General features: G+C 46.1%; 2 protein-coding genes across 2 annotated transcripts in view; one reads left to right on the top strand and one right to left on the bottom strand.

The window, feature by feature from the left end:
- Window positions 1–1,150: 1,150 nt before the first annotated feature.
- irx5b (iroquois homeobox 5b) lies at window positions 1,151–5,964 on the bottom strand. The gene is made up of 3 exons (XM_076733311.1): window positions 5,542–5,964; window positions 4,125–4,530; window positions 1,151–1,913 (listed from the first exon to the last, which is right to left on the bottom strand). Exons 1-3 carry the CDS (start codon window positions 5,770–5,772, stop codon window positions 1,282–1,284), a joined length of 1,269 nt encoding a protein of 422 aa, XP_076589426.1. The 5' UTR covers window positions 5,773–5,964; the 3' UTR covers window positions 1,151–1,281.
- A 2,151-nt stretch (window positions 5,965–8,115) lies between these two features.
- Window positions 8,116–13,155, top strand: part of LOC143322671 (uncharacterized) — a 38,850-nt gene continuing 33,810 nt past the window's right edge. The window contains exons 1-4 of the mRNA XM_076734008.1: window positions 8,116–8,271; window positions 11,056–11,227; window positions 11,416–11,731; window positions 12,598–12,692. Coding sequence (XP_076590123.1) covers window positions 11,440–11,731; window positions 12,598–12,692 — 387 coding nt within the window. The 5' untranslated portion in view covers window positions 8,116–8,271; window positions 11,056–11,227; window positions 11,416–11,439. The remainder of the gene's footprint in view (window positions 8,272–11,055; window positions 11,228–11,415; window positions 11,732–12,597; window positions 12,693–13,155) is intronic.

The following is a 13,155-nucleotide window of genomic DNA, read 5'->3' as shown; positions in this document are numbered from 1 at the left end:
TTAGCAGGGCAGCACTCGAGAAATTTAGAAAAGTACTCAAGTTGCTTTCCATTGTAATATTTTTGAGTGTTGTGGGTCAGCGCTAAATAATGAAAACCTGTGAAACCTCTAAAAGTAACGTCGAGTTGGCGTTATGCTAGCGTAGCGTAACTGCTGCCTAAAGCACCAAAGCCCAGCAGAGCACGAGCTACAAGTTAGATTATTGCACCGTAAGTTGGGAAGAATTACGCGGCGGCTGTAAACGCACCATTTATGCTTAGCTCTATTTCATTCGTTCTTTTTACGTCTTTCTTTTGTCTTTCATTGTGACGCACTCTGACATCTGGTTTATTAAGGTGGTACAAAAAAACAATAATTCCTGTGATTGAATTAATTGAACGAAGGGACCTGGATCAGCAGCATGAACTGGACGGACTGATCCACCAATTCAAACTGATTCATTCATTTAATAAAGTTTTAATTGTGAATAAATTAGTGTAAAATTTGACATTTATGTGAAAATAGAGGAAATTAGTCCAACAGATGCTAACATGCTAACAACAAAATACAGGCCTATTTGGGAACTGCCACGAACAAACAGTGAGAGCCATAAGGACAGGTGTGCTGTTCTAGCTGCAGGTAGGTCCTGTCTCCATTACCAGTCTGCTGAATCAGCTGTTAGCAGCTCCTGTTAGCTGTTAGCAGCTCCTGTTAGCTGTTTTGTGTCTGTGTGAGATTTTTGACTCGTATTCAGTTCATGCAGTATCTTTGCTTCACCTTCTACCTTCTACTGTTATCTCTGTCCTGATGTCCAGGTCTGATGCAGACCAGGTCCTGTAACTTCACCACGGTTAAAATGGCGTCCTCAACGATGAGTTAAATTTCGTTAATCCAGTCTGAATGGAGCTCAAACCTTTTTTTTTTTTTTTTTTTTTTTACAGCTCTGAATTCACTGATCGTTAGACTTTGTGAGGCTTGCTGATGTTTTTCTGGAAAAAGTCAAATTAAGAATCTTCTGCTCACGCTGTCCCTGATCCTGAGCGGTGTTCTGCGAGCTGAAAAACGGCAGCTGGTCAGTTTCGTATTAATAAAACTATCTTTTAATGAGACTTCATGTTCTGTGCAGAAACGCACTACAAAGGTTACATCTTATCAACATAGAAAACGCCGTCTAAAATTGAATATTTGTGTTTCTAAATAAAAGTCAGAGGCCTTTTGTCTGTTAAATAGTTTTCTTTGATATCCGGAGAATCCCACAAACACTGATTGGCTCCGGTAAATGAGGTCAAAGGTCGTGCAGGTCTACGCGCTCGTCATGCCTTTCTTCAGTTCGTGGCTGCGCAGTCTGCAGTCTCTGGCCGCCGCCTCGGCCCGCTGCAGCATCGTCTGCTGTAATCCGTTTAAATGCGTCGTGGGGCCCAAGTGTGAGCCGGGGCTGCCGTGCAGGGGCCCCAGGGGGCCGTAGCCGGAGTACCCGGGGATGAAGGGGGAGGGGTAGTACAGGTGTCGGGGCAGGGCGGGGCTGTGGGGGAAGGGGGTCCGGGGCGTGGACGTGGGGTTGGCTGGGGCCTGCTGATGTCCCGCCCCCCCGCTCTGTGAAGAGTCATTACATCCTTTGCTTTTATCCGCAGACGTGGCGATCTCGGCCAGGGACCACAGTTTGGGTTTAGGGGCCGGGTTGGGCCCCTGAATGACGTTGCAGGAGTCGACGTGTTCTTTAGACGGCGGGCTGGACGTGCGCTCCGGCTCGGGCCCTCTGACCGTCCCCTGCGGGGGAGGGGCCCCTGTGGAGGCGGGGCTCTGGATGTGGGGCAGCCTCCGGTCCCCAGAGTCTCTGAAGTCCGGATCGGTGAAACCTCGATCGGTGTCGCTGCCGCTGTCGTCTCTGAACATCAACACACACGAGTCCCCGACCGAGGGGGGGCGACGGACCACTGGGAGGAAGAGGAGGAGGAAGAGGAGGAGGAAGAGGAGGAGGTCAGCAGAGAGGAGGGAGAGCACAGACAACAACACACACACACACACACACACACACAGTACATATACACACACACACACACACACACACACACAGTACATATACACACACACACACACACACCCACCCACACACACACACACACACAGTATACACATGCACACACACACACAAACTGACACACAGACACACACACAGTACATATACACACACACACACACACACACACAGTATACATATGCACACACACACACACACACACACACACACACACAGTACATATACACACACACACACACAGTACATATACACACGCACACACACAGTACATATACACACACACACACACACACACACACACACACACACACACACAGTACATATACACACACACACACACACACAGTACATATACACACAGTACATATACACACACACACACACACACACACACACACAGTACATATACACACACACACACACACGCACACACACACACACACACACACACACACACACACACACTACGGGGACTGATGATTTTCATCATGAATTATTCTGCTGATTATTTCTGGATGAATTAATGATTTCTTAAATTTGGATTTTAAAACAAACAAACAAACAGATTCAATCTGACGTAAAACGAGCAGAAACACAAAATGAATAATTAAAGTGATGACAGAGTGAACAGAATTCGAGCTGATTGACAGAAAATTAATCAACAATTATTTTGAATGAATTCATGTTTTTTGTTATTTTTGAAAATAATATTTCCTGCTTTTCTTTTTTTTCTGTCTCAGTAAACTGAATATTTTTGGGTTTTGGATTTTTAGTTGAACAAAATCACCATTTACAGACCAAACGTTTAATCAGTGTGTGGAGACAATCAACAGATTAATCAATGATGAAAATAACCGAGTCGACTGAAAACAGACTGTGATCAGCTGATCTGACACAAACTGACCTGAGATCAGCTCAGAGTCAGTGTATTTCATGTTCTTCCTCATCAGCTTCATTGATTTCTGTAAAAATCTCTTATTGTGGATCTGAAGCAGCGACACGTTTCACAGACTGACAGACTCCACAAACACCTGCTTGAACATTCCACAGGTAAACAGGCTGATTGGTCACAGGTGAGAGGATCATGACTGGGTGTGAAAGGGGCGTCCTGGAAAGACTCAGTGGTTCACAGAGGATGGAGCGACTTTGTGAACACATGAAGGATGAAGGAGATGAACACATGAAGCTGCCGTCAGTGAACAGATTGATTGTTAATTTTAATTGTTAATTGATTGATTGTGGATCATTTATTGACTCTGTGGATCGGGGCTGTAGAACATATCGATAAACAAATTTACTAAAACCTACGAAAATCAATCATTTTTAAAAAAGGTAGAATTTACTGTCGTTCTCTTCATATATTTATGTACTTGTACACAGTCTGAACAGGTACTGTAGTAACGGCGAAGTGTGAGAAGTAGAAAATGCAGTAAAAACGATTTCAGCTCAGTAAATCTTTGAAACATATTTCTTCATGAAACGTCAGAAAAGACGCAGAATGTGACTAAATATATTTGAAGTAGTTGTACTTCGAGTATCTCCACGTCATGCTAATTTTTCCTGCCGTACGTCTCACAGCTGGTTACTGCTTCCTTTAGAGATTCATGTTTTAAATTAATACCTTTGAATGGTTTCAAAGACATGTTGTACTTTCACTCTGTGCGTGTTGTTCATAATACTCAGATACTTTTACTTGAAACAGTATTTTCACAGTGCAGTACTGATCCTTTTCCTTTAGCAGAGGGTCTGATACTTTGATCAGCTGCAGCGTGGACTCGTTTGTCAGCACTGTTTTATTCTCATCATTGTTTCATCTGTTGATTATTTTCCTGATTGATCGATCGATCGATTGATCGATCAGCTGCTTGGTCCCTAAAGTCAGTTTCCAGGATGACGTCTTCAAACGTTTCGTTAAAAAACCCAAAGAGATTCTGTCGGTGTCACGAAGACGAAGGAGACCTGAAGATTTTCATACTGAGAAGCTGAACAGCAAACACTGTTTTTGGCATCTGAGATGAAGAAATGACCGAACGATCAATTGATCGTCTTATTGATGGAAGGCTGCTGGCAGGAAACACACTCAGCAGACTCTCCTCCTCTCACTCACCGGCTTCGCTCTTCGACTCGGGCTCCTCGTTATTCATCTTCATGGGCTCCTCGTCCTCGTCGTTGCGCTCCAGGTCGATGTTGTCCTCCTCCTCCTCGTCCTCGCTCCGGTTCCTGGGGGTCCAGGTCATCTTGTTCTCCTTCTTCAGCCTCCGGCGGGCGTTGGCGAACCAGGTGGACACCTGGGTCAGGGTCATCTTGGTGATGATGGCCAGCATGATCTTCTCGCCCTTGGTGGGGTACGGGTTCTTGCGGTGCTCGCTCAGCCAGGCCTTCAGCGTGGCCGTGGCGTCCCGCGTGGCGTTCTTCCTGTAGGTGGGGTCTCCGTACGAGTAGGGCCCCAGGGCCCCGAACGGGTGGTAGTCTAAGGAGCCGGAGATGCCCGAGGACGGATCGTAACCGGGACTCTGAAACAGGAAATGATGCAATTATTGGAACAGGCTGATGAATCTCACGGTTTGGGCTGAGACCTGCTCGTCTCTCCTCTGATTTTCAGCGTCTTCTCGGCTCCACTTCACTCTCGTCTCCATGTTTTCCGTCTGCAGCTTTAACGCTGCTGTGCTGAAGCTGCTTTCTTGGCAGCTCGCCTCCGAAAAGGAGATTCCTAATCTTCATGGGACTAACGAGTTAAATAAAGGTTTAATTAAAACACACAAGCAGACAAACAGAATTTAATTTGCACTGTGGATCCAAACGAGGCCATCACAAACAAGCCGGGGTGAACCCTCAGCCTCCTCATCACTGCCCGTAAATACATCCAGCATTCTTTACTCACATTTAATCTTTGAAACGGAAACATGGACTTTGATTTTTTCATTATTAGAGTCACTTCAAATGAAACTCACAGATGTTGGTGGATTGTGTTTCAGTTAAATCTCCAATTATTTTGTAAATAAAGAAATAAGCATTGAAGTCTCCACAATACAGAAAGTGAAACTTAATTTAAAAATGTCGCGCGACAAAAATCAGGCACCAGATTTCATTTAAAAAACACCCGAAAAAAAACGGAAGAGCCGCTTTGACACAACGAATTCAGGAAGGAGCAAAATAGAAATATTAATTTGTAAAGTGATCTATTTATTTTTATTTTTTATTTTTTGTAAACGGCCGCAGATTTAAATCTTATTTCACATTAGAAGATGTAAAATTTGTTTCTGGGAAATAGTGAAATTTAGCGCAGAGAGGTTTTTTTGTTGTTTTTTTTTTTTTAATTTGAGTCAATTTTACATAAAAACTCGGTTCATGTTCGTGTCACAGTGAAAATGGTGAAAGCTTTATTTTAATGACACGTTTTTAAATGCAGCTTCTTCTTTCACTCTTTCTTTACGCACTAAAAGCGACGCTTTGGCTTAATCACAGTCTGGACTCCCAGGACCAGAACTGAACCTGGACCGACCCGCTCCGGTGCGGACACTCACCACAAAGGAGCTGAGGGTGGCGGCGGCCCGGGGCTCCCCGCCGTACGGGAGGTGGGAGTTGAAACCCGGAGAGGTCGTCGAACTCGAGTACGGAGCGAAGGCTGAGCCCGAAGAGGAGCGACCGAGCTCGTCCGTCCGCGGTCCTAAGATGACCCCGGAGCTGAAGGACGGACAGGAGTGCAGAGCCAGGGACACGGACGGCTGGAAGAGGAAACCCTGAGGATAAGCCATGACGGCGCGCACGGAGCCGGACTGTGACGCACGGGCGAACTTCACATCGGGGAGTGAAAGCGCGCGTCTCCCCGGGACAGCAGAGGGAAGAGAAGAAGAAGAAAAGGAGGGAAGAGGAGGTTTACAAACGGAGGAGCATCCAGGAGCATCGCAGGTGGCTGCTGGGTTTAGTTTGTGCGGTTCTGCTGCAAGTTTTCCACTTCCGCTGCTGCGGAACTGATCTGAGCTGAAGACTCCGACAGACTGGAGAGAGAGAGAGAGAGAGAGAGAGAGAGAGAGACTGAGGAGAGAGAGAGAGAGAGAGAGAGAGAGAGAGAGACTGAGGAGAGAGAGAGAGAGAGAGAGAGAGAGAGAGACTGAGGAGAGAGAGAGAGAGAGAGAGAGACTGAGGAGAGAGAGAGAGAGAGAGAGAGAGAGAGAGAGACTGAGGAGAGAGAGAGAGAGAGAGAGAGAGAGAGAGAGAGAGACTGAGGAGAGAGAGAGAGAGAGAGAGAGAGAGAGAGACTGAGGAGAGAGAGAGAGAGAGAGAGAGAGAGAGACTGAGGAGAGAGAGAGAGAGAGAGAGAGAGAGAGAGAGAGACTGAGGAGAGAGAGAGAGAGAGAGAGAGAGAGAGAGAGAGAGAGAGAGAGAGAGAGAGACTGAGGAGAGAGAGAGAGACCACCTGCCAAGTTGAACCAAGACATGGAGACAAACATGAGTCACAGACCTGAAACAGCAGGTTGGAAACACCTGAAGAAGACAAACGTTCCTCATTGGCAGAGAGCAAACAGCAGGTCTGTGAGGGAAGACGGCGTCCAATGGAATGCAGCCATCGGGAGGACTGAGGACTGCTGACCTGCTGCACTGTTTACATCAACCTGCTCTGACTGTACATACAGCACACACACACACACACACACACACACACACACATTACCAATGTGTACATGAACAATGTTGTTGTTGTTGATTTTATTTAATTCTGACAAAGTAAACGTCTGTTTCTCATCAGAGGCCTGAGTGACCTGAACTGACAGTCAGACACGTCCAATCAGGCGTCTGGATGGGTCATGTGGGCGTATCACGTGGGCGGGCCCTCTTGGTGTACCTGGAGATGGGCGGGGCCTGAGGCTCTCTGGCTGGTGTCTAACTGTCCTCATGGCCTCCAAAGCTTTGTACTTTGGTTGCTCAAACATTCATTCATTCATTCATTCATTCATCCATTCATTCATCCATAGGCCTCAGACTGCTCACGGCACCCAGAGCTCCACTGTCTCCTCATGTTGTCATTAAACCAATGAGTGAAATTCATTTTTCATGTTCCTTCACTGGAACAGTTTGTGGATCCGATTCAGTCTCTGTCCTAAACCACCACAGAAGAAGAGACGCAAAGCGCTGCAGTCACAGGTCAGACAATGGAAACGTGACGGAGGTCAGACGTTTCTGTTAGCTTCATGTGTTCATGTGAGGAAGGTTACAGCCTCCTCCTCCTCCTGATCAAGATGATCCAGGATCAGGACTTTGATGCAGCGTTACTGAGCACATTTACTCACATACTGTACTTCAGTACTAATCTGAGGTACTTGTGCTTTGCTTGAGTATTTCATTTTATTCTACTTCATAATTCAGTACTTCTCTTTACTACACTATGAGTATTTGATTGAGCTACAACACAAAACATAATCGGCTCATGAAGGATTTATTATATCGATTGAAGTACTCAGCAGTGTGTGAAGTAATTTGACTCCACATTTACCATCAAAGTGATGAACACATGAATGCATCAATAATCATAATCCAGTCATATAATAAATATTATTCAGGATCGAGCCATTCGGCATCAGGAGTACTTTGAAGTGTATTTAGATGCTGATACTTTTGTACTTTTACTGAGGTAACAGTTGATTCCACAGTCTGAAGTTATTGAATGAATGACTGGATGAATGAAAGGATGAATGAATGAATGGATGAAAGGATGAATGAATGAATGAACGGATGGATGGATGAATGAATGAATGAATGAATGGATGAATGACTGAATGAACGGATGAATGACTGAATGGATGGATGAATGAATGAATGAACGGATGAATGAATGAATGAATAGATAAATGAATGAATGAATGATGGATGAATGAATGAATAGATAAATGAATGAATGAACGGATGAATGAATGAATGAATGAACGGATGAATGAATGAATGAATGAACGAATGAATGAATAGATAAATGAATGGATGGATGAATGAATGGATGGATGAATGGATGAAACGTGACGTGGTGTGTTCCTGTGTGTCTCGGCTCAGCTCGCTCAGCTGCTGTCTAATCTCATTTGGGGCTCCTATAATTAGGAGAGCAGGACGACTGAAGGAAGACTTGGTCCCAGCGGGAGAAGAGTGGGAGCGCTCCTCTTCGCTCCTCGTCGCTCCTCGTCCCCGAAAGTGGCCTGAAGTTGTGTTGCTCGTGCAGTCAGCTCTGGTCTCTCCTCTGGATGAGAGGCCGCTCAGGTGTTCTACAGGTGAGGCTCTGCAGGTTCACAGGCGAGAATGTCGGGCCTTCAGGCGGCAGGCCGAGCTGACGGCTGCTGTCAGGAGCTTCGTTAATTAATTGCTGTTGATCCGAATTACTAAACTATCCAGCAGTTATTTAAGGCGTCAGACCTGCCTGTCAGGCTTTTCTTAACGAGCGTTTCTGTCTTTAAACCAGAGCTGCAACTGTTCACTGATGGATTCACGTCAGGAATGATTCACCTGTGGATTAACTGCTTCATTCAGAAACACAATGTGTCACTGCTGCTGTTGTCCTTCTCAGTCTTATTTCTACTTGTGGGACAATCAGGTTCTTAATTATTAGAACTACATTTCCCACAATGCTCTGTGGCATGTAAACAGGAAGTGCTAATGCAGTCAATGAGCTTACTGTGGGCTTCAATCTGAGTTTTTACAGTCAGTTTACGTTGAGCCAAACAGTTAGCATCTCCTGTTAGCTGCTCCTGTTAGCATCTCATGTTAGCTGCTCCTGTTAGCATCTCCTGTTAGCTGCTCCTGTTAGCACCTCCTGTTAGCATCTCCTGTTAGCTGCTCCTGTTAGCACCTCCTGTTAGCATCTCCTGTTAGCTGCTCCTGTTAACTGCTCCTGTTAGCTGCTCCTGTTAACTGCTCCTGTTAGCATCTCTTGTTAGCTGCTCCTGTTAGCACCTCCTGTTAGCACCTCCTGTTAGCTGCTCCTGCTGCTGAGGGAAACGTGAACACATGAGGGCTGTCAGGCAGGTTCTGCAGAGTTTGTTTTCTCTGGTTTCTTTGCACATTTCTGTTTGTTCATTTGATCATTTCTATTATTTTTGCTCTATTCTTTCCTCAGGAAGTCACACTGAATCTGAATGATCTGCTTCATGTCTGAGTTCAGTTTTATGATCCACAGGATGATGAAGTTTGACTCGAACTGCATCAAACCGTCTTTTAGTGTTTTAAAGTACCTCTGAAAATATTTCCTAAGACCAAGGAAAGCAGCAAACGGTCTCATTTGAGATCCTGGAGACATCAAATTTTTAGCATTTAGCTTGAAAAATGACTCAAACAATCAATATCAAAATCTTTGCCGATTAATTTTCTTGCGATCGACGTATCGATGAATGACTGCAGCTCCACTTTCATAACGAGGCCTTCATTCCAGCTTTTATTGATGCAGTCTGAAGTCAGAGAAAAGTTTTTTTTTTAGCTTTAAGTTGAATCAAAATATGCTTTTAAAATATTGTCACATTTTTACAAAATGTTGCTTTTACTGCTAAAAGACTGAGAGACACTGAAGACAAGCAGCTTCAGTCTGGACTGACTCTGTCATTGAGCCAATCAGGAGCTGCTGTGAGCTTCAGGATGTGCTGTCAATCACCGGCTGGTCAAATGAGAGTAAACTCTGTGTTCACACCATGTGTTTGTGGATGGAGCGTGAAATCAAAGAGTCAAAGCAGACCCTGAATCCATTGCTCTGAGGTGCAGACTCCATCTTTAAACTGCAGCTGACTGTTGTTCTCTAACGGAGTTAAAACCCTTCAGATTTTTCCTGCGACACTGTGAGGATGGGCTTTTAATTCGGAGCCTATAACCTGCGATGCTAAACGAATATTGATTTGGCGTAATGAAGCCTGAGTAATGTGAAAACCTTCTCCTTAAGGAGCCTCTCTAAGCACATCATGAGCATGACTGCACTGACGGGGTGAAATGGTGCGAGCGATGCGATTTTAAGCTGCTCCTCTACAGATGGGTCGAGCAGATTAGGGATGGCATTTTCACGCTTTTTTAAGCATTTTTCATTAAAGCGCTCCACGGCGGCGGAGGTGAACGCACCTCTTATTCTCCTCTGCTGGTAATGATACTCGAGAGGCTTCTCCTCAGCCGCGTATTAAATACGCCGCGGAGTGAAGTAATGGCTCGGAAAAGCTCAGATGACTCTTTCATCATCGCCGAGGCGAGACCCCCAGTAGGCCTGCCCAAGAAATGACACTGTAGTGCGGTTTTATCATATCAAAAAGTTATGTTCACAATTTGCATGTACAAAGTTGAATATTCAGGGAAATGTGCAGCGCAGTTCCCTTCGAATTCTCCGTGGTACCGACTCTTTTGTGAAGATTTTCACATGAAAGGAGCGCTCGTTTGCTTCCCCCAGTACCTCATAAATTAGCTTAGCCCGCGGGGCAAATGTCCAGAGGTTACTTAAAGACAGTGTGTTTAATTAATTGGAAAACACTCTTTTTAATAGTTATTATCCAAGTATGAAATGCAATACTTGTTATCCGAGCTCAGACATAATTACCGCCCATGGGATTTCTCCATTAAGTGCTGGAAATGTTGCTGTGAAGTGAGGAGACTTCACAGAGCGGATTACAGGTTCAGATGAGCTGCAGACACACGAGGCTTCATGCACAGTCACAGTGAAGCGTCATCAGGGCAGCATTCACTGTCGCTTCCACCGTTTCAATTAGCTGGAAGTGATCTGTCATCTGCTAAATGGAGGGAGGACGTCAGAGATTCAGATGTGTTAAAGAAAACTGAAGCGTGACGAGACACGATCGCAGACGCAAACGTCCTTTACGAGGACGAGCTTTCATTCGCTAAAGAGCAGAAACTGTGAGCAGAACCGCGCAGACTGAAGAACATGAGCCAGACCAAAGAGTCTACAGGCATGCTAGCAGCTCCGTGAGCCTCGAGCTAAATGCTAATCAGGTATCTCAGTTTAGCATGGTGCTAACATTAGCTAATTATCAGTAAACACAAAGTGCAGCTGAGGCTGACGGGAATGTTCTTAGGATTCAAATGTCGACCTGAGGGTGGCGCTAGATGGAGAGTCAGAGGATCAATGAAGTGATTGCGGTTCATCCTGAGGGGAACATGAACGTCTGGACCACGTTTCATCTCAGTCATCCAGCAGATGTTGAGACGCTTCAGTCTGGACCAGCTGACCGACGATACCGTCAACAGGTTTTAACTCTGGTGTCTTTGACCTGCAAATCATCACGTTGGTGCTTGATTGATGTGGTCTGGCCTCGTCTAGTCTGGTCTAGTATTCAAGTCATCTTAAATCCAGATTACAAAGACGAGCCCACATCCATGAGTTTGTCCTGACAGAAGACGAGTGAGAATCTGAGTGTTTGATCGTCTCGTTACAGAGCTGAAGACTCGCTGACGTGACGATGGAGGAAGATTCCTCTCTGAACAAGGTGATGCAGGATTCACTGCAAGACCTGGACCTGGACCAGGTGCTCCAGGATCAACACAGTCCTGAGAGTCTCAAGCAGGATCAGGAGCAACAAAGTCTTCACTCTGGACTGGACCAGGTTCAGGTTCAAGACAAAGATAGTATTCAAGCTGAGGAGGGACATCACAGATGTCCTCCAGATCCACCTCAGGACCCGCTGGAGGTGCCGGAAGGAGACCAGACTGAGCAGAGCCAGGACCTGGTCCAGAAGGTGGATCTGGACAGAGGTGAGAAGGAACCGAGCCCGGTGTCGATGCTTTGCCGGATCTGCTGCTGTCACTGTTTTTTAAATCCCTGTCTGTGCTTGAATTAGTGATGTGACGGTAGAGACAGACGTGACTGACATCAGTCTGTGGTTCATGGTCTTCGTCTTAGTCCTGGACCACCAGGACGCCGCGGTGCTGCAGAGACACCTCACATTTCACACACAGCACACATCCAGATAAAAGTGTTTGTATCTGCCGACCGCGTGAACCTGCAGGTGTGACAGAGGTGAAACTGGACACGTGGTGGACCAGGTGTAATGAATGTTAAAGAGGGAGGTGTCACATGTCGCAGGTACACAGGTAGTATATTTGTATATTTATACTGTTTGTTTGAACATGATGCCTCTGTTCCCAAACACTGAAGCGCATGAAGACGTCTTCTTCAGCTCGTCTGAGGATCCAGCCGTCAAACTCTGCGTCTGTCTGAGTCGGTCAAAGTTCACACCTGACGCCTGCGACAGGAAACGCTGGCTGAAGTGTGATCACACCTTCACTCTGAGCTGCTCTGCAGAGTCACCGCGAGCTTCGGCTCGACGCCACGAGAGGCGCGAAACAAGCCGCAGCGCCGACGCTGCACACGCAGGAAATGAAGACTAAATAAAGGACATCTAAACAACGACGAAGGGACGTATCCACAGAGACAACATCAGCAGCTCAGGTCCACTAAACCACCAGTGTGGACGGAGACACTTCAGACACCAGCGACGCCTCACACACACACACTAATGTTTGGACTCAAACAGCGCCCCCCAGAGTCCATCTGCTCACCTGTAACATCACCTGACATCTGGATTCTAAAATCTGATTCTCCTTCTGTTTACATCAAGTCTCGCCTCAGGACCAGGACCAGGACCAGGACCAGGAGGCGGCCGGGGAGTCGGGTGGCAGCGTCCCAGCGCTGGTGATCACTCAGGCAGAGGAGGTGAGCGCAGAAAAGCCTGATGGGAAATAATCAGCCTCTCATCTATATTCATGCAATTGAAGGGCTCCACTTTGAGGCAGGTGGAGCCGAACGCCTCGTCTTCCTCACACCCTTTGTTTCCAGGTAGCTTTGTTCTTTGTTTAAACGATGTCTCTGATCACGTTCAAAGCGCCGCCGCCTGACAGCTTTTCTTCATCAATCTGCTTCTTCAAAACCCCTGTTTCACGCCGTGCTCGGGCTTTGTGGGTTTATTGCTGTAATTATGCATTCGAGTCCTGTTTCCACGCGTGGCCTCGCGGATTTAAGGCGCTCTGAATGTTTCCAGTGAAGTATTTGTTCACTGTCGACCGTTTGAAATGTTCCTATTTCCACATCAGCGTGTTTTGAATGACGAGATGAGAAATGATCACGAGCGTCGTGCGTTTTAATTCTGGACGTTTGTCTTTTCTGTCAACACATTTTT

The sequence above is a fragment of the Chaetodon auriga genome, chromosome 6 (assembly GCF_051107435.1).
Source record: "Chaetodon auriga isolate fChaAug3 chromosome 6, fChaAug3.hap1, whole genome shotgun sequence".
In the NCBI taxonomy this organism is placed as follows: Eukaryota; Metazoa; Chordata; class Actinopteri; order Chaetodontiformes; family Chaetodontidae; genus Chaetodon; species Chaetodon auriga.
This window is presented reverse-complemented; position numbering and strand designations above follow the sequence as displayed.